The sequence below is a fragment of the Mus caroli genome, unplaced genomic scaffold (genome assembly GCF_978045245.1).
Source record: "Mus caroli unplaced genomic scaffold, Mus_caroli_1 scaffold_12, whole genome shotgun sequence".
Taxonomy (NCBI): Eukaryota; Metazoa; Chordata; class Mammalia; order Rodentia; family Muridae; genus Mus; species Mus caroli.
The window spans coordinates 99,950,263-99,971,293 of NW_028227267.1; the positions used below are offsets into that span (position 1 = coordinate 99,950,263).

A 21,031-nucleotide genomic window follows, 5' to 3' on the forward strand; every position below is an offset into this window, starting at 1 on the left:
AAAACCAAAGAAAAGAAACAAACTGTTTTCTTTGTTACAATTCTTGATACACTTTATTAAGTCTCAGAAACCCTGGGCTTACCACCACGCAGATTAAACTTGCTAGCCTCATGTAGTCAACTAATATTGAGGCTGTCAAATACCACAAGGACACATACCATCTCAGTCCCCTATACACATACTTATATCAGCTCCTTTTTTATCTCCCCTTATAATTAATGTATGCTCTTATATTAGATTCTGGAAACAGTTTCTCATTCATCTAACAGATATTAAGTGCTATCCCAATTCAACGTGATTATAAAGGTGATACACATATAAAACAGAACAAATAAACAGAAGCATGGGTGATATAACAAACTACTATCTAAAAAAATTCTACCCGTGAAACAAGCCAAAGATGGAAAACATCGACGAGCTGTTCGTTTGATTAATCAATTTTCTGCAAGCTTTCAGAATAAAAACATCTTGTTATGCTATAGCATGCCTTTCATATGGATTGATACCTATGCTTATGTGCAGTAACTAGTTTACATGGATTTTTCTATATGTTCAAGTTTCTAGGAGATGGTAACATACTCTGTGGCTTTGTTAAGTGTTATTCCCAAGGCAACTTTTATTTTCATATAATTTTCCATTATGTATAGACTTCAAAAGACAAATCGCTGTAAGATGCTACTCCGAGGAATATGAAAAGTTATTTAAGAGAGAAAAATTATGTTTTAAAGAAGGATATAAACAGAAAAAATACATCAAATTATTTACTTTTTCGTTGCTGAGCAAATGATTTCCTAGTAGATAAAGAATTTCATAAGCGATAATACTATAAACAAAGTTACATAAGGTTTATCTTCACTTTGAAATACATAGTCCTTACCAAGTTTTCAGCTTTTTAAGTAATCTACTAGAATAAGTAAATGAGACAAAACATTACCAACCACCTATTCTCAAACAAATAATCGCATGGCCATAAGTATGCAAATTCACTCCTATGATCGGCAGTGAGACAGGCACCTTCCTTAGCTCATCGTTTACTGACATGCACCATCTAAGCTGCGGGGTAGTGCTGCCGAGATGACTCTACACCAACTCAGAAGTGGCAACTCTCAGCCAACTTACTTGACTCTCCATCTTCTCCTTTGCTTGCAGATCCTGTGAAGAACACACTTCCATCCTCTGCAACTAAAAGGGCATGCGAGCCATCATGTCCCACAGAGAAGTGAACTATCTTTGGAGATTTGGTGATTGGTAACTCAACCCATTTTCCTGCTGAAGGACCACCTTGTTTGATTCCAAGACTCTGGTACTTGCCAGTGTAATATATCTTACATGTTAGAAAGGGAAGAAAAACAGAAATTAGACTGCCTTTTGGAGTGGTGCACCAGGTTTTACAAAAATGTAAAAGTTTCCGTATTTTATTGAAAGGTAAAAAAAGAACTCAATATTTTTTATACTATTCAAATTTGGTGATCTGAACGACAGAAAAATTGACCCATTCAAGCTTGCTTTTTCATATGTATTCTTGATATTTACAATTTTCATTTTTATATTCCCATAAATACACTCAAAGAAAATTTCATAAAATCTGTTATTAATTTTCCAAATTTATATAAAGCTTCATTAAGTAATTTCTATTCTCAGAATTTCCTTACTTAATTTCTCTTAATATTTATTAGATAAAAAAGAAACTCCAATCTATGTAGGCTAACCTACACAATCTACAATCTACACATTACTTAAACATGCTTTTACGGTATCTTAATTAGATATCTTATTATGGACATTTATAGAAATTTCTGATTTATCATTTACAGAATAACATAAATACAAACTTACAGTACTTCAAAAATTACAGGAATTCATAATTAAATACTTTCAAATATATACCTTTTTAAAAGTTTACAAATTTTTAAGGTCTTAAATGTCACTACTCTTTCACAATATTATTTTCAACATGATTATGTTTTACCACGTAAAAATTTATGACAATATTTAAATATGAAAACGATCTGAATTATGTAACAATTTGTACTTTCTCATTAAGCAGAAAATGTTAATTTTGAACAACATGCGTCGCTTACCTTTCCATTTGCTGTTTTCATCAGCGCAAACTCTCGTCCTGCACCGAGTATGGCTGACTCTTCATCAAATCCTGTGCCTGCGATCAAAACAAGACTAATAAATATGACTGTACTTCTAATACTCGTAATTCTAAGTACAGCATGCACTCTGTGAAATGAGTCAATTCAATTAGTATTGTTAAAAATAAAAACGGCCTAGCCATATGTCTGGAGGACAACTAGCCTGAGAGCACCCTGGTCTGCCTAGGAAGACTGTCACACGTGATGAGACAAAGCACAGGGAAACCCACGCTCCGCCATCTGCTTCATCCTCTGCTGACTTTACACAGAGAAGATGAAGCTATTCTATTACTATCAACATTTAGAATAAAACATTTAAAAACTCAACGTCAGCCGTAGTCACTGACTTAAGGTATTAAAAAATATATACATTTTTATGGATTGGAGAGATGGTTCAGAAGTTGGGAGTACTAGCTACTGTTCCAGAGGACAAGGGTTCAATTCCTAGCACCCTCTTGGCAGCTCACATCTGTCCGTGGCTCCAGTTCTAAGGGATCCAACACGGCCCTCACACAGTCATACATGCAGGCAAAACACCAATGTGCGTAAAATAATAAATATATATTTTTATTAAGCATCCCATGTACTAAACATCATTAAATGTATAAATTTTATCTCATGTGATTTTCATAACTTAGTGCCCATTGTTTAAATGAATAAATACAAAATTAAAGATTCTTCTAACACCTTTATTTGGGATTAAAAAAATATGAAGATAGCTGAATACAATTTTCAGATTCTTGATCCTTTGCTTTTTGATAAAAGAAAAACCCCTAAATTAAAAAAAAATATGTGTAAATACATGCATATATCTTCAAACCATAAATTACAAATTTCTATATAGTACATTTTATGATGTTTGGCCAGTAATATACACAACCAATCATTCTGTGGGCTTTTTAAATGGAAAATTTGAGTTCAGTTTGGCATATTTTCCCATGGAAGGGAAGATACAAAAAAAAAAAAAATATGCAATTAAAACATGAGATAAAAAACTAGTGTAAGATTATTATACTCCCAAAGATGAAAACATCTAAAGGGGAGTTTTCCCTGGGTTACAGAACAACAATACTCAATGTGCAGTGGTACTAGATTACACTCAGCACTGTCTGCCACGATCCTTAAGAAATACCGGTGCATCTCATTTGCCCTATTCAAACTGAGCTGGAAAGTACTGTTGTTAGTCACTTTTCTCAGCACTTTCTAACACGCCATCTGTTTTCAGACTGTATTTCCTAGTTACCTCCATATAGTAATCAAAAATTGTTTTACAGTAGTAGACAAAATAGCCACTAAATTATTAGCTGAAATGCTAAAAAACAATGATTTTTTTTAAAGGAATGAAAAAGAAACATTTATTTTGTCATCTTACTTATTATATGCAGATCCTTTTCCAGATCAAACAGTGATATGCCACAGGCATGTAAGCACTTCCTGGCCAGTTTAAGCTGTAGTTCTTGTTGCAGTACAGGTTCAGTGCTTGTGGCAAATATCCTGACAACAAAGCCATCCTAAAAAATTTTTAAAATTAAGAATTAAAAAAAAAATCAAGTATTACATTGCATGAATCAGTCTTCAGTTAATTAATAAAGACCCAGTAATTTAAGAAAAAGTGGTTTCATTTACAACAGCTATTCCAAATACTTACATCTCTTGAAGCAGCTATCTGGTTAATATATTCTCCATCAGTAAATAAAATATTTTGACCTTCAGTGTGGCAATCTATACAAATGAAAGGAAAAGTAATTATACTACACAACAATTAAGCAACGCATGAAATGATTTTCCTCCTCTGCTGAAGTCAGAATGAGGGTTCTTCACATAATAAAAATAGACTTACACTCAAAAAGGGGCATTTTTAAAATTAAGAATTACAAATTAGCAAAAAATAAATGATTCAACTAAGAGTTCTGATCACATTGTGCTTACATTTATAAAGCTTGCATAATTAAGGATCTGAGAGCCAATCTAATTTCAAAATGAATTAGTAGCCTATGATATAGTCTGAGAGTCGAACATGCACCATGGTAAACAAACAGTGTGGTTATAATCATTTCAATACCATCACATGCAATGTAGGCAACACTACCAACAGACATACACCACGGTCATTAGTGTCACAGAGAAATACAGATAGATCTAAGGCTTCTGTATTTAAGTCTACGGTGTCCAACTGCAGATATCCCTTGCTTTACAAAATGAAGGATCAAAACTACCTATCTATTTCTCACGTAGAAAGTCAATGTCTGTTCCAGCATGTCCTATGTTTCTAACCATTTATCCTTCTCCTATCTATTTATGGATAGCCAACAAATCTATACTCATTTCTTTCTTTTTATCTCAAAATAGCCAAATATCTCAGCTACTACCCATATGTGCCAGCATTGAACATATCTATGTAGAATGGTGCACTTTGATCAAACATTTCTTTGATCAAAGTAATGCACAAGCCAATTGTGACAAGGGATACCAGTATCATAGAAGGACACTGGAACATGTGTTAGTGACTGCTGCTAATAACACAAACTACAAGCAAAATCAACATCTGTATAAATTGTATCCTTTGGGAAAACAAGTATTCAGCAAGCAAATCTAAGAGCACACACACTTTCTACAGTAACCATGGAGAACTAGGATGAACCTCTCCATTAATCACAATACAAAAAGAAATTTCATTTCTCTTCAACATGAATCAACAAAACATAAAACTCTTTTTTGGAATACAGCAATGGAACCCACCCAAATAAGCTATATCTTTGCCCAAGAGCTTCATACTAGCATACTTCCTTATTATAAATATGCAAAACACAGGCAGACCCTTACCAAATAGAGAATTCAGTGATCACAAACTGGAAATAGAAACTGGGAGACAAGGCCCACTGGTAGCCCAAGAGACTTGGTAATCAAAGAGAGGAGAAATCGAAAGAAAGAGTTCCTAGTCCACTGTACAGAATACAAAGAGGCGCAAGAGAGACGCTGCTCAAGCTCTAAGCAGTAAGATTTTAAACTAAAAAGCAAAGAAGAAAAACTCATTATAATTTCAGATAAATGCAGGGATGAGGGAGTGAAGCGGCGCAAGAGTAGCAAAAAGGCCTCGTGTTCTGAGGTCACAAGACGTAGACAGCAAACGACACAAGAACACAATCTCAACGTTACGCTGAAATATAAAGAATAAAACGATATTCAACAAGAGCCGGTCATCCATACTGCAGTGAAGTAACTGTAAGACTAGCTAGAATATGAAACTACATGAATTACCAATTACATTCATTTTAAATATGGTATTCAGTAAACCTAAAAACCTGACAGCTTGCTACTTCTCTTCTTGATGGAAAGCCACAGAGAAGAACTGTCCCTTGTCAGGGAAAAAGCAAATGGTTTCATTGAAGAAAATGTAGTCCATGCCAAAGAAATGAGTCAATGACAACAGGCTTCTTCAGATTGAGGGCTGAGGGCTGAGTCTTCCTTCCATGTCATATTGAGAACTTCTCTTGATCCATCCCTTATCCATGTACAACATTATAAGACAGCAGCTTCAGGAGTATGTCAAGCAACATCTGAAAGCTTGGAAGACACACAATATGGGACTATCCTTCCAAAGGTTGATTTGTTCTTCACTGTGAGCACAGCACGTATTTTTGAAACACAGAAAGCCACACTTGTATAGTTAAAATTTACATTTATGTTAAATGATGAAGAATTTAAACTGAATAAAGACATTAGAAAATAATTTTTAATCATGGAAAATAAATGAAATACCTACAGGTAGATATTTTTAAATTTTCCTTTCAGCTACAACCTTATAAATGAGCTGGACAGAAGTTACTCTTTTGTACCCATCTATTTAGGACAGGTTTTGTCAATAATGAGCATTTCTTCGATGACATTATCCTAAAATAATTGTTACAGAGACAGAGAGATAAAGTTGATCTTCCCCCTGTAATTTTTGTACCAAAAAAGAAGAAGAAAGAAGGAGAAGGAGGAGGATGAAATGAAGGAAGGGAAGGAGGGACGGAGGGAGGAGAGGAAGAAGGGAGGGAAGGAAGAACGAAAGGAAGGAAGGGAGGGAGGGAGGGAGGGAGGGAGGGAGGGAGGAAGAAAACTGGAAAACAGGAAGACTGGAAGGCTCTTGTTTTAACATATATTAATAAATCGATAAAGTATAATTTATAACATTAAAATAATGCTGCAAACGCCTAACGACCTGAAAACATATTCAGAGTAGTAAGTAAAGGGTAAGTTCAAAGTAGACTATGATCCATCTTGAGAACTGTGTACTGACTTTAGTGGAGGTATAGATATAATTTAAAATTCTCTTTTTAAATCAGGAGGGTGTGGTGGTCCACGTCTTTAATCCCAGCAGTCATGAGGCAGAGACAGGTAGATCTTTGTGAGTTCAAGGCCAACCTGGTCTACACAGCAAATTTCAGGCCAGGCCAGGCCAGGCCAAGCAGAGCTGTACAGTGACAGTTGCACAGTTGTCTCAAAACAAAAACAAAAACAAAAGAATGAAAAAAAAAAAAAAACCCAAATCCAAAAAACAAAACCTTTTCAATTAGTAGAAGGTCAAAGAAGAGAAAAATACAAGGAAACTAGAATTGGGAGTGGCAATATAATTAAAGTATGATATACGTCACAATGTATGAAAATAATCCTAATGAAACTCATTGTATTATATGGTGATACCTAGAGATACTTCTAAAGTTGTTATTATTAAACAAATGAAATAGGCCAAGACTTGTTTAGAAAGGAAATGTAGACTCTGAAAAGAGGTGTTATAGAATGATTTTGTTAGGTTGTCACGGACATGTACACAAAATGCTTCATTTGCTTTATGATGCTGTCTATATACTATTTTGGGAAAATGCAGAAATAGAAAAGTTCAATTCATTTTCTAACGAAGCAATAAGAATATTGAAACACTTGACAAGCAAGAGGGAGCAGATACCTTTCTCAGTGTGCTCTTTCTTAAGAAATAAATTTCACTTCTTCAAAAGATCATATGCTTGAGTATTTTACTGTTTGCCAAGAGATTACTAACAAACACACTAAATATTTGAGGTTTAATGTGATCAGCTTTGGTAGAAGCAAACTTAAAACTTTAGGATAGAGAACATTTATGCCTTTGCCTCGTGCTGCAGAAAACCTGAGAGCAAGAGCCTCAGCACTTGGGCAGCATGAGGCACAGAGCAGTGGCAGATGAACTGTGCCCAAAGGCTCTGTCAACACTTTCGGACAAAGTGCACATGACCAAAGCTAACATTTTCTTGTCTATGCCGGACCACTGCAAGTCTTTTAAAGCAGAGGAAAATTCTAGGGCACTGTTAAGGTGACTAATAATGACAATGTTTCTTGTACAGGGCAACTTAAGAGTTAAAGTAGTGATTCTAGTGAAAAAAAGAACAAAATAACATTACCCTGATAACTGGGGGCTGGGACTTAATGGGTGAAGTTGTCAGACCTTGTAGATGTGTATGAATTTGGAAATAAATAGGAAACCTCATTGCACTTTGTTTCTGATGCCAAGTATTATGTATTAACTTACTGAGGAGATAAAATGGCTAACATGTCATAATATTTAAAAACTCATTTGTAAGCAAGTACTAATCTTTGTTAATTACCATTTACATCTTGGTTTCTTACAACTTGTGAAGAAAAATATAACTAGTTAAAACCTACCTGGTAACATTACAGTACCATCCTGTTCCAGTGTTTCAGGGCTTATTCTTATGGCAGTCATACTGTGATTATTCAAATCTCGATATAATAAATAACCCTGGTAATAAACAATTTTGATTGTGTTAAGATATTTTTTCATTACCAATAGAAAAAGCAGCTGTATGTTTCTGTATTATATTTTGTTTATGTATAATAAATCAATAATGCTATCTAAAGGATATTAAAGATTAAAATTTAAGACACGGAGTCTACCTCAGATGGAGGGAATTGAGGAAGAACTTAAGGTGATCTTCTGACCTGCAAACACACATGCTACATGCATACACCCCCATATAACTAACTCTCTCTCCCTCTCAAACTCTAAAAACTAAAACATTCCTATATCATTCCTACATAAAACCTAAGTATAAATTAATGAGAAATTTTAAAGCACACTGGGTTTTAAAAGACACTCATTTTATTTTTAAAATTTTATTTTCAAAATATCTCAGTAATTGACATAGCAGAGTGATTCTTTGCCTGTGCGGTGGTCTGAATGAGAATGGCTCCCAGAGACTCAGGTGTCTGAATGCTGTAGTCTCCAGTTAGTGGAACTGTTTGGGAAGGATTCGTAGGCATAGCCTTGTTGGAGGAGGCACGTCACGGGAGTAGGCTTTGAGTTTTTAAAAGCCCATCCCAGCTGTCCTGTTCTTTCTCTCTCTCTCCCACATCCTCTTTCCTTTACCCCCGCCCCCACTTCTCTCTGTCTGTCTGTCCCTTTGCCTCCTTACAAATTATGAGCTTTCAACTATTGCTCTAGCACCAAATCCACCTTCCTGTCACCACACTCTCCATCAATGACTGTCTAAAGCTGTAAGCAAGTGTTAAAAATGTTTTCCTTTGTAAGTTGCCTTGATCATTGTATATTCACAGCAACTGAACAGTAACGAAGACAAACTAACAATTTCTTTAGTTTTCAAACTCCTTTCCAATGCCTCTTTTATCATTTCATGCTGACAACCAATAATGTTAGCTCAAGAAACCATGAAGTGTAGGAAAGTTTCTCCACTTTATACTTCCCAGAGGAAACCTGGACTTTCTCTCAAAGACAAGGATACAACAAAATTATGTGCCCCTGAATCTTTCTGCCCATCTTTCATTTACTTTGTCTTCATGAGAGGAAAAGCAACTGCGTCTGATGCTGAACTAGTCCAAGGAGACAGGCTGTGTTGGTCGCAGCTGAGAGCACAGCCGTCAGGAAGCTCCGTGAGCTTACTGTTTCCTTACTCTGTGGGTTTCTGTATGCATCTCTAGCAGGTGGCTGTCCACTGGTCAGGCCAAGTGTTTGCTAGAAGGGACAGGATCTACACTTAGAATGCAAGAGTTTATGGCAAGGAGCCCTAATTTGGTCTCAGGTCACTTATTCATTTTTAATTCAGATTTGTTCATGAACAAGGCTATCTATGATTCTTATCCCTAGACTGCTTAAATGAGAACACCAAAGAAGGTGTTTTCAATTCCTTTTTAAATGTAAATAACAGAACAAAATAAACTGCTCTGTCCTAAGTCACACCGTTACTAAAGTTTGGAGCCAGGCTTGAAACTGAACGACTGATGAATTCTGACTTTGTATTTTCCCTCCTGCTCTGTACCATTATCTAGCCATTTTACTTCAAATACAGAATTCTTATACAAATTCATTCAACAAGTATGAGCAGATAATTTCATTTATTGAGGATATTTGCCTACCTGGGCATACCCTAACCAAGACTTCTTTTCTTTTCTGTTTCTGATACGAGATGTAGAATTATATATATGGCCCTGTAAAATAACAAAAATTTGTCTATGAAGTGATTAATAATTATTAAACAATAAAAGTAATAAAAATACACATAATATTTAGTACATGCATCTCAATTATAATTTTTAAGTAAAAATAAAATTTAGATAGTACTAAAGGGACTAGAACCAGGGTACAATCAATTCTGAGTTATGGTTATTTCTGTTGTGATAAGAACTATAAATAGTCATATTACCCTAACTGTTCCACTGTATCCAGAGCCTATTTTGTATAATCCATCCTTGCATAACAAATAAAGAAAGAATCCATCGTTCTGAAGCAGGCACTGGTCATCTTCATCAACAGATACTTCTTTTAATGGCCACTTGTGCATTAAAGCTGCTTTCTTAATGCCATTGCTAAACCAGTCCTGGACTTGAATCTTTCCAACCAACACTGCCTGTACACTTCTCTGTAGTGAGTTTAGTATTGTTGGCACCTATTCAAAAGAGAAGATATAAAAAGACATTTTAGATTTTTTTCAGACAGAGTAAAGATACTTGTACTATTTCTGGCAAAATAAGTTATAAAGACTGATCAAGGTTTGGCAGGCTTACGAAGGTACAAACTAAAACTTCGTCTGTAAGAAGTAAAGTACTATTACTGACGCTATGCATACCTACGGGAGTCAAACCTGGCTGTGCTCCGAGCAGCGAGCAGCGGCTCACAAGCAGCCATTGGATTGAAGTTGGGGACCCCTGTGGTTGAATTAGAGAAGACCTGGAAGAAGCTGAGAATGAGGGCGACCCCACAGGAAGACCAGCAGTCTCAACTAACCTGGACCCCTGGGATCTCTCAGACTCTGAGCCACCAACCAGGCAGCACACACAGCTGGTATAAGGCCTGGGGGACACATTTCTAGCAGATGACTACCGTGTTTGGACTCAGTCAGAGAAGATGCGCATAATCCTAGAAAGACTGAGACCCCAGGGAGTTGGAAGGCCTGATAGAGGGTGGGAGGGCATCCTCTGGAGACAGGAGGAAAGAGGACTGGGATGAGAAACAGTGGGAGGGCGGGCCAGGAAGGGGGCCAATGAACTGACAATAAAAAAATAAAAAAATAAATAAGAAAAAAAAGTAAGCTCAGGCAGATAAGACTTCTTTAAGGATTCTGTTACTCACATTTGTAAATCTTGTCTATGACTTGTTTTCTGTCACTTTGATCTCTCATTGCTTTGGAAGTTAGAACATATTAATATAGTCTGCTTTATTATACACTAGCTTTCTCATTCTCTGTACATGGCTTTTATTTGCTCTTTCTCTGTCATACTCTGTATAATTTCTTCCTCTTTTATCTTTAGCTAACTATTTGTGCTTTTGACCATAATTCCGTTATTACCCCTGCCTTTAATTTTTAAACTATTATTATTTGATTTTTTACTTCCTGGAGTTCTTATTTAATTTTTTTCTAATGTAACTATGTTTTATATTATGTTCATTAATTATAGTTTAAATATTTAGAGATTTTGCCAAAATCCATTTGTTATCTAAAAATGATATAAAATTAAACACATATAGCTTAAATCAAAAGCTGTACATTATTTATATATCAACCACAGAGAGATCAAAGTACTATATAATGAGAAAAGGCAGAGAATTTCTACTGACAGAATGAAGAAAAGTACAATTTAGCATCTTTGAAATTTCTTAACAGCTAAAACTATGAAATACCTGAATAGTTTGGCAAGCGTGACTACCATTGTTGGTTAAGATAGCAGAGATGGCCTGAAGTGTCCTTCCTGTTTCTCCCCAGGAAGCCACCAGGCTAAAGAGGCAGGCACAGGAGAGTGCTGTGAGGGACTGCCCTGTGCTGTCATTCATCCCAGTACTCCGAACAGTAATTTCCAAAAGGAGCTGGAAGAGAGACTCTGTGGATAAAACAAGATTCAATTATATTCATGAGGTACAGAGCACTAAATGTACAAACTTATTATATCTTGTTCACTATATATAAACTTTAAGGCACCTAGAACTATTAGTTTTCTCAAGTTTTTGTCTAGTTAACTGCTTCACAATTAACACATTTATATAACAAGGGATTAGAGAACATTTAGTCCTATACCTTACTTTTGTAAATGAAGTAATAAAATTTGTCTACGTTCATACAAATCCATCTTGCTTATATAAGAAACTCATCCTTAAAGTCACAGCTTTTCAAGTAAGGATTATTCACTGTACTTTCAGAGTGGAAGGAATGAGCCCTTCTATCTGGGCCCTATGAGCATATTTATAAAACCACAAGAAAAATGCTATAGCTTTAATATAAAAACTTTATAATTAATATAATTTATAAATAACATCTCACAGTAATAGAAGGGGCATATAATTCATTTATATTAAAGGACTCTCCAAGGAGAGGACAAATAATTTTCTTCTTTAATGGGTAACACAATTGAGACCCAGGCAGACTGAAGACTTTCCCTCATTCATAAAGCTATACAGTGACAAAGTAGAAAAGAAGAAAGCATGACTGTTCTATTACCATAGCAAATCACCTGAACACCGCCCGGGACTGAATCAATTCCGCCTGGGTGTTTCTTCAGCACAAAGGGAAAGGGGAACTGAAAATTCTTAGAAAGTAAAATAAAGGAGAGTGAAAAACAAAAAACAAGTCAGACTGAGAGAAACCCTCAGGAAGATAAAGGAGGAAGACCAGGAAGAGAGGAAGGAAGAGTAATACTTGGTAATTCTCTGAAAACAGGAAGACTTTTGTGATTCCCTCAGTCATTCACAGGAACCCAGGGATCATTTCCCATCAATTCTTCATTTCCCTAATCCGCAAATAAGCATGTATCTTCTTCCCAATAAATTCTTCCTCTTTTATCTTATCACCATCTTCCTGATCCATGGGATCTACTACCAGTGGTTAACGGAGCTATCAAAAAAGGGGTCAAATTTAACATTCCCTATTCCTTTTTCCAATTACAGTCAGAAAATTTTCAAACCAAAAATCTAGATATGTGCTTAAAACACACTCATTCTTTCATTAATTCTGTCCTCCTTCCTTCCTCTCCTTTGAGATCTCTTTGGTTTCCCATTTCTTTTGACTTGTCTTTCCCATCTATTGTCATTTCTTCTTTATCTTCTTTAATCTGCCCCTGGTCTGCACATCTCCTGCTAGTCTTTGTGCCTCAGCTGTTCAGTCTTTCAGTCAGTCACCAAACACTGAAGTCTTCCTGCATATGGAAGCACTCTAAGTTGGAATGGTTTACTGGCAAGCAAAGGGAACAATGTCTTTTTCCTTAAAACGTTTTAAGATGAAGGAAATTAAAGTTAATAATTTAAATAAATAATTTTACCTAATAAATTCCTTGATGCAAAACATTTTCCTCTCTAGTTTTAAAAAACGTACATATGTACATGTGTACACATGTGTGCATATGAATCAGTAATTGCCTTCTCTGTGGTCCTGGAGGTCTAACTTGGGCTTTCCAGGTTAACGTGGCAAGATCTCTACCCACTGAGCTATCTTACCAGCTCAAGATAAAGTATTTTTAAAGATTATTTTATGTTTATGTATGTGTGTGAGAGTATCTGCATGTGGATATGCACACCTGAGTTTAGAAACCCAAGAAGGCCAGAAGAAAGCACTTGACCCTCTACAACTGGGATTACTAGAGGCTGTCAACTGCCTCCTATGAAGTTTGGAAACTAAATTCTGACCATCTATGCACTGAGTCATCTTTGCATATTTTCTATAAAAAATATTTTTTATTTGGTAAAATGAAGTAGAGAGTGCCTTTCACTACTCCCTAGCACTGAAACAAACCTTATGAACATGTCTAAACAGTTCCACATATTGGCACCCTCTTCTTCCCTTCCTTCTGTAAACTAGTCATATTCAGATCGTAAGAACCTCTCTTCAGTTATTTGTCCCCATCCAAGGGTATTGTAACAGTAACAGTAACAGTTGTGCTGTAAATGTTCATGAGTGAGCTGGAAAACAGCTGGTGAGAGAAGGCAGCTAAGGGGATATGGAACTGAATAAAGGGAAAAGACCAGGCAATATCAATGTAAGTTTGCACTAACTAAGCAAATCTGAAATGTGAAATGACAATAAAACCCTTATACAGAAAAGCCAATCCCAGAAGTAAAAACCAGCAGAAGTAAACGCTGAAAATAAGACAAGATACCAAACAAACAGAATAATGGCATCTCAAACGCCTAAGAAAAAGATAGGCAACTTAATAAAATTAAATTTTTGATAGAAAATAATTAGGTGAAAACATGTTCAAAGACTAATATTTATAACAAGATATATTTTTAAAAGGAAATATTTATGTAAAGTATGAATATAAGGGAAAGTACAGAGGAAAAAGAGAACAGTAGAAGATACACAAGTTTCAAAGTGAAAAACCGGGCTATAAAGTTGGAGAAATCTGCTTTATAAACCATAGCAGAGCTCAAACAAAAATCAGCTCCTATATAAAATGAGTAAAAATTTCAAAATAATGCTGTTGAGTCATATCACACTATTAATAGGGTTATTGGTGCTACTGTAGCAAAACCAGCAAACTTACTAACCCTTAACCTGGACTGCCTTCTGTTTGGAAGGTGCAAGTGCCTTGGGTCAGGGGCTGAGAGATAGGCTGTCTTGAAAGTTTTCCGCATATCTTTCCTCCGTAGAGAGAATATTTTGTGTATTGCATGATACATCACCTGTCCATTAAAACGACCTATAACTTACAGGAAAGGATAGAATAGAAGGTGGGACATCCAGGAGGCAAAAAGAATTCTGAGACAGTGCCAAGCTCAAGAGATCAAGACAGACACATGGCACCTAAGCACCTAAGCAACCACATGGCAGAGTGTAGGTCAGAATAAATGGGTTATATTGTTATGATCTAGTCAGATAGGAGCATAGCTACATGGCCAAGTTACTTATAAGTATATTTGAACCTACATCTTATTTCTGGGAACATGGGCCTGGGAGCAAGAACCAGACAACTCCTGCATAAGACAAGGAGACATAAAAATAGACCACTGTGTTCATTGACCAAAGAAAGAAACATCTGGCACATAATTACGTTCTGAAAATGTGGATCTCAAAAAATTCAAATAGGTAGGGCATAGTTGTACGGATATATTAATTAGCCCTACTATTTGGGAAACCAGGGCAGGAAGAATAAAGTTCAAGACCAGCCTGGGCTACAAAGCAAGGCTTTGTTTCAGAAAAAACAATTTAAGTCAAAAGAAAAGTGAAGTAAAGCCAGATACAGAGAACACAGAATCAGAATCTAATTCAATCAATAGTGTTCCCAGGCCACCAGCTGCAGTACAGTCCAAAAATTTATTCAAAATATCAATGTTTGGTTCCAGCTTAAAACTACTAAATGAAAAACTCGATACCTGGGTCACAGATGACTCAGATACAGGCTAATGTGTGAGAATCATATTGCTATGGCTTTGAGGATATTTTACCATATTGTTAAAACAATTTAGAAAATTGTAGGCTGACAGAATATCCATGGTTATCATCAGAGAAAAACAATAAGCCAACTAAAACTTATGCATCACCTCCATTTCCATCACATTGCAGCAAGTTCCTATCTTCCTTACATAGCTCTATGTTCAGCCTAAATTTTTTTTCAGATAAAATATTATAGGTTTATTTAAAACTTATTTCTCACCTTGAGTATGCAAAACAAACTCCACAAAATGTTCATTTTTTTTTAACTTTGTAGTTTACAAATATACAAAATAGAAGTTTGCTTAAATTTATATTACATATTTATTAAGGCAAGGAACTTTATAGAAAAACACATTTGTTCTGCTTAAAGGCATACTTGGGAATAAACCATTGTACAAATTATTGCACATTTGAAACCACAGTGCATAACAGACTGTCTGCATAAAGATGTTACAGAAATAAACCAGGCTTATTTACCTGGCTTAGGTCATCAATGTAGATCGGAAGACAAAACTAGGTTTTCCTTGTCAAAAGTATCCAGCAGCTGGAGAACTTTGGCTCCCCTGTTTGGTACCTTTAGAACCACAACTCTCTAAGCACCATCATTTATCAGCCTAAGTTATTAATATTAAAAGCAAGCAATGCTAAAAATAAATACTTGAAGAAAAGCCAATATCTGTATGCAATGAATCATGCTAAATAAGACCCTTTCTCCCCAACACAATTTTTTGTTGCTGTTTATGATGTATACAAAGAAATGTCCTCTCTTGAGAAACAGTTGTACTGCTCGAGGTGTGTGACACTTGTTTCTCCCCCGCCCTTACTGGTTTAAACCGTCTAGAGCTTCTGCTCCACCTTCCCAATGCTGTGACACTTTAATACAGTTCCTCATGTCGTGGTGACAACCAATCACAAAGTTACTTTGATTGCTACTTCATAACTGTAATTTTATGACTGTTATGAATTGTAAAGTAAATATCTGTGTTTTCCATGGTCTTAGGCAACCCCTATGAAAGGGTGGTTCGACCTCAAAAGGGGCTGTGAACCACAGGCTGAGAGCCACTGCCCTAGAGTAAAAAGTAGAGAAGATGCATATTTGCTACTGGCCACAGGTATTAAGTTCATTGGGATTTTAGGGTCTGGTGTTATTCTGGGATTTCAAGGACTTATGTGTTGTTGCTCTCCTGTTGTTACAACAACCAAGAAGCAACTGTACATGAACCATAACTCTTTAGACTCTATCTCCAGTAAAACACGGCAAAGTTACATTCCTGCTTTCCCTGCGCAGTCAGTCCAGCCTGCACGTCTTGCTCTTGTGTATGTGCACTGGAGACGTGGTTTGCCTTCACAGGCTTCACTCTAAGCATAATCTTACCTAGGACTTCTGGTGGCTCTGACTGGAGGCCTTCTGGCTGCTGGCCTTGAAGCACGTTCAGCAGGGCTTGGAGGCTTCTTAAACACAGGGATGGATGAGAAAACCGAGTCTCCTTGATCAATTCAAAGACTTCACAAAGCCCAACCTCAATAATCTGTTTAATATGAAAAGAAAGTTAGGCTTTCTAATATGTAAGGAAATGACACTTTCTATACTCTAGTTTGTGTACATTATCTCAATACTAAAGTGCCATGATGTTTAAGCAGAAAAGCAAAAAACTACTTATTTTTATTTATTTAACATGAAGATTTGGAAAGTCGTGGACTAAGAACTAGTTGCATTATTTAAAGATTAGTTTGGAAACAATGAAGCCACAGCAAGGGTTGTTAAGTGAAACCTTAACTAAACTCGGGGGCGATGGCATTCACTCAGAAGAAATGGACTCAGTTAATTTATATAGTGCATTTGGTTGTATGCAAGTAGCTTTATTACAGTACTCACAAACTAAAATAAAGACAACAAAAGATATAGCAAACCAACTTTGAAAACTGGTTTCACCTTTGCCATTCCTGTGATTGTATAATTGCAATGTTAGCACTTATAGGTAGTGTCCCCTTCATTTGGCCAAGATGATCATTAAAGGAGCTAAAACTGGCCCAGTCAAATATCACTGGTATTTTAATTTAATCAGAATCGTCCTCATTGGGCCAAGAAATCCCTGACTATCTTTAGCAAAAGAACTATATCTTTATAGGCTGTAAGAGCAAAGTTACAATGAGCTGCTATAAATTTGGAAGACCAATAATTAATAAAACACTAGAAAATAAGATTCTATTTCTCAGCCAACATCAATTTTGAGAATCAGATATATAGCTTTAGGATGTAAATTATGAGCAGAAGTGACATGAAGAATTAAAATAAGGGGCTTGAGAGATGGCTCAGTGGTTAAGAAGACTGTTCTTCTAGAGGTCCTGAGTTCAATTCCCAGCAACCACATGGTGGCTTACAAACACCTGTAATGGGATCTGATGCCCTCTTCTAGTGTGTCTGAAGAGAGCAACAGTGTATTCATATAAATAAATAAATCTAAAAAAGAATTAAAATAAGGCCAAATTGTAGAAACACTTCAAACAATAATTCTAAGAACAAATTAGTGAGATAATATTCTTTCTGTTGAGATTTTTACATTATAATTATACTGTATGTGATGCAAATATTATACACTATAACTGCACCCTTCTAAATACTTCTTTTATGCAACTCACTAGAGGAGATATAAAGATATGCTGGACCCTGTCTTGTGAGAGTTCGTAATGTAGGAGGGTAAGTGAGCTATGTGCATAACTCTTTCCCCAAACAAATTTCTGTTACAGAACTGATTCTATATTATAGTATAACTGAGTATATTCATTTTTACTTCCTAACCAAACTATCCCTCTATGGACAAGAAACTTTTCCCATTTTAAGGCAGTGTTTGGTAAATGTGGAATCACAATTAATGAATATTCATCTAACTAGCTACTCATTTGTGTACTGAAAATTACTACAATTCAGAAACACAACTGGTTTTCTTAGACAAAGATGAAATTAATTGTAGACAAATCCTGCTGTTCTAGCTGTCATTTATAGTTTCTCATGTGTATATAACCAATATGATCATCTTTACAGAAGTTATCTAAAATCCTACTCTTGACTATATTAAGTTTGTGCACAGAATTTCAATTTATTAAACATTCCTATAATTTTTTTCACCTGTTTTAGTTTTTGTTGATGGAATTGACTTAAAAAATAAAAATGTGCTAAGATTTCTATCTACCTCTATACTTAGAGGAAATCAAAATGTTAAGTACAAAATTTGTATGTCTTTTCTCAAGCAAAGGAAGACTATAAGATTTGAGTATTGGGGCTGCTTACTCTATATAAACAATAAGGACTGTTCATAATTCTTCAGAGCTGGCAGTTTTGGATGTTCATTTATATGATGTTTCCTGCTTTAATACAGGAAGAACTATGTAATTTTCTACTGGGATTCATGCTTTCCCATCTCACAATGCTTGAAGCTCATCTTGCTGCCTATTTTATTTTAAAATACACTTTTATGTTGACTAATTTATTTGGTTCTTAAGTAAGTAAATTCTTTCTGAATTTGTAGGTAGCAGTGCATTAGGGTACAAGAATAAAAAAGTAGTTGAGATATATTCCCTTCCTTCAAGAAAGCATTTTTTAATAGAAGCAAAACCAAATCAATAAATAACTTGCTTAATGACTTAAAATGTACACTGTGCTAGATAGAATAGAATAGTAGAGCTCATGGGGAAGAGAACATAGCGCTAACTGAGATAAGGTCAGAGATGGCACAAGTTACAACACAGAAAGCTGCATATGCCAGCTGTTGTCTTCTACAGAAAACACTAAGATTTTAAACAGAAGGACGATATTCAGGTAAGTATCTCTGCAGAGTTCATAAAAGTTACTTAGATGCTATTTAGTCAAGTTAGCTAAAGGGCGCTAAAGTAAGATTTAACAGCAGGTAGGAGCTGGGATTTTTTTTTAGTGAGTGCTGATAAAAGCTGGAAATACTGTGTGACAAGGCCTTCCTTACAAGAATGGTTAAAGGAGGAGGACAGGTATGGAGTAGTAGATTAGCTACATCTGCATATCCGTGAGCAATTGGAAGGAATTGCTTTCTCTTGAATTCACCAAGCTCAGTCCATGATTGGTTGGCTTCACGGACTTGGGTAGAATACAGTATTGAGAGCATGGAAAGGACAGATCTATCCTGCTCATGGTGAAGAGGGGACAGAGATGGAAGCTGGATGAGTTTCAGAGCCAAGACCCTTCCCCAGAACCTGCCTCCATTGATTTCCTTCCTCTACTATACGCCACCTCCTACAGTCTGCAGAACATTCCTAGATGATACTATAAGCCTCGGGTAACATTTCATGTTCCAACTGTAATGTTTGGTAGTTAGGTCACTACCAAAGGCTGAAATAGATGGCAGAATGAGCATATTCTCAAGATTTAAGAGTGGCAATATCCGTCATCTATGGGAAAGGGAAGACTGAAGGAGAATTACTGTGTGGCTAAAATAATGATGATATTTAGCTTGCTCTCTCAACATCCTGGATATAGAGCAGATGCATCACACTGAGTTTCTAGAAACTTCATTTCCTTGTATATGAAGTATTTATTATTACAAGATACATTGGGAAGTAACTAAAAATTAAACACACCTATACATTCTATATTTGGCTCTACCCTGACATTTCTAACTACAGCTCTCATTTACTGAGTACTTGGTATATGCTAGGTATCTTTTCTTAAGCACCCAACATTCATAAATCCATTTAACCTTAACTGCAATCCTATGAGATACATAAAGCTCTCGATATGCAGATGATAAAGTAGAGGTACCCATTCACCCAGTATTAAAAAGCTAATAGTATTAATGCTATTTCAACTGAAGCAATTTGGCTTCATCCCCATGGTCATAATCATTATTCACTTTTCCAGAAAGCAAAGTATATGATGGAAAATACAGTATAACCATGTTTTCCTTTTTTTTTTCTTTTTTTTTTTCTGAATTCCTTTTAGACATTGCTAATGATGCTAGGAAAATGTTAAAAATGGCTAATTCTTTCTTCACTACCTACTTACTCTAATGTTCTGGGTTGGGTTTTTTTGGTTTTTGGTTTTTTTTTTTTTTTTATTTTCCATTTTCAGGAGCTTTATTTTATTTTATTTTATTTTTATTAGATATTTTCTTCATTTACATTTCAAATGCTATCCCAAAGTCCCTTATACCCTCCACACAGCCTGCACCCCAACCCACTAACTCCTGCTTCCTAGACCTGGCATTTCCCTGTATTGGAGCATATAATCTTTGTAAGACCAAGTGCCTCTCCTCCCAATGATGGCCGACTAGGCCATAGTCTGCTACATATGCAGAAAGAGACACGAGTTCTAGGGTTACTGGTTAGTTCATATTGTTGTTCCTCCTACAGGGTTGCAGAACCCTTCAGCTCCTTGAGTACTTTCTCTAGCTCCTCCATTGGAGGACCTGTGTTCCATCCAATAGATGACTGTTATCATTCACTTCTGAGTTTGCCAGGCACTGGCATACCATCACGAGACAGCTATATCAGGGTCCTGTCAGCAAAATCTTGCTGGCATATGCAATAGTGTCTGGGTTTGGTGGCTGTTTATGAGATGGATCCACGGATGGGAGAGTCTCCGGATGGTCCTTCCCTCTCCACTCCAAACTTTGTCTCTGTAACTTCCTCCATGGGTATTTTGTCCCCCATTCTAAGACAGAATGAAGTATCCACACTTTGATCTTCCTTCTTCTTTTCATGTGTTTTGCAAATTGTATCTTGGGTATTATAAGTTTCTGAGCTAATATCCACCTACCAGTGAGTGCATATCATGTGTGTTCTTTTGTGATGATATTCTCCGGATCCATCCATTTGCCTAAGAATTTCATAAGTTTATTGCTTTTAATAGCTGAGCAGTATTCCAACGTGTAAATGTACCACATTTTCTGTATCCATTCCTCTGTTGAGGAACATTTGGGTTGTTTCCAGATTCTGGCTATTATAAATAAGGCT

At 36.0% G+C, this 21,031-nt stretch overlaps 1 protein-coding gene across 13 annotated transcripts in view; it reads right to left on the minus strand.

Annotated features, from left to right (window-relative positions):
• Mycbp2 (MYC binding protein 2) overlaps window positions 1-21,031 on the minus strand; it is a 233,148-nt gene that overhangs the window by 166,548 nt on the left and 45,569 nt on the right. For all 13 annotated transcript variants that reach the window (XM_085828830.1, XM_085828825.1, XM_029468874.2 and 10 more), the window contains exons 4-12: window positions 16,425-16,578; window positions 11,311-11,507; window positions 9,836-10,078; window positions 9,549-9,620; window positions 7,821-7,917; window positions 3,790-3,863; window positions 3,514-3,652; window positions 2,082-2,158; window positions 1,120-1,324 (exon numbers count right to left, since the gene is read on the minus strand). In XM_085828830.1, the coding sequence (XP_085684956.1) occupies window positions 1,120-1,324; window positions 2,082-2,158; window positions 3,514-3,652; window positions 3,790-3,863; window positions 7,821-7,917; window positions 9,549-9,620; window positions 9,836-10,078; window positions 11,311-11,507; window positions 16,425-16,578 (1,258 nt within the window). The remainder of the gene's footprint in view (window positions 1-1,119; window positions 1,325-2,081; window positions 2,159-3,513; window positions 3,653-3,789; window positions 3,864-7,820; window positions 7,918-9,548; window positions 9,621-9,835; window positions 10,079-11,310; window positions 11,508-16,424; window positions 16,579-21,031) is intronic.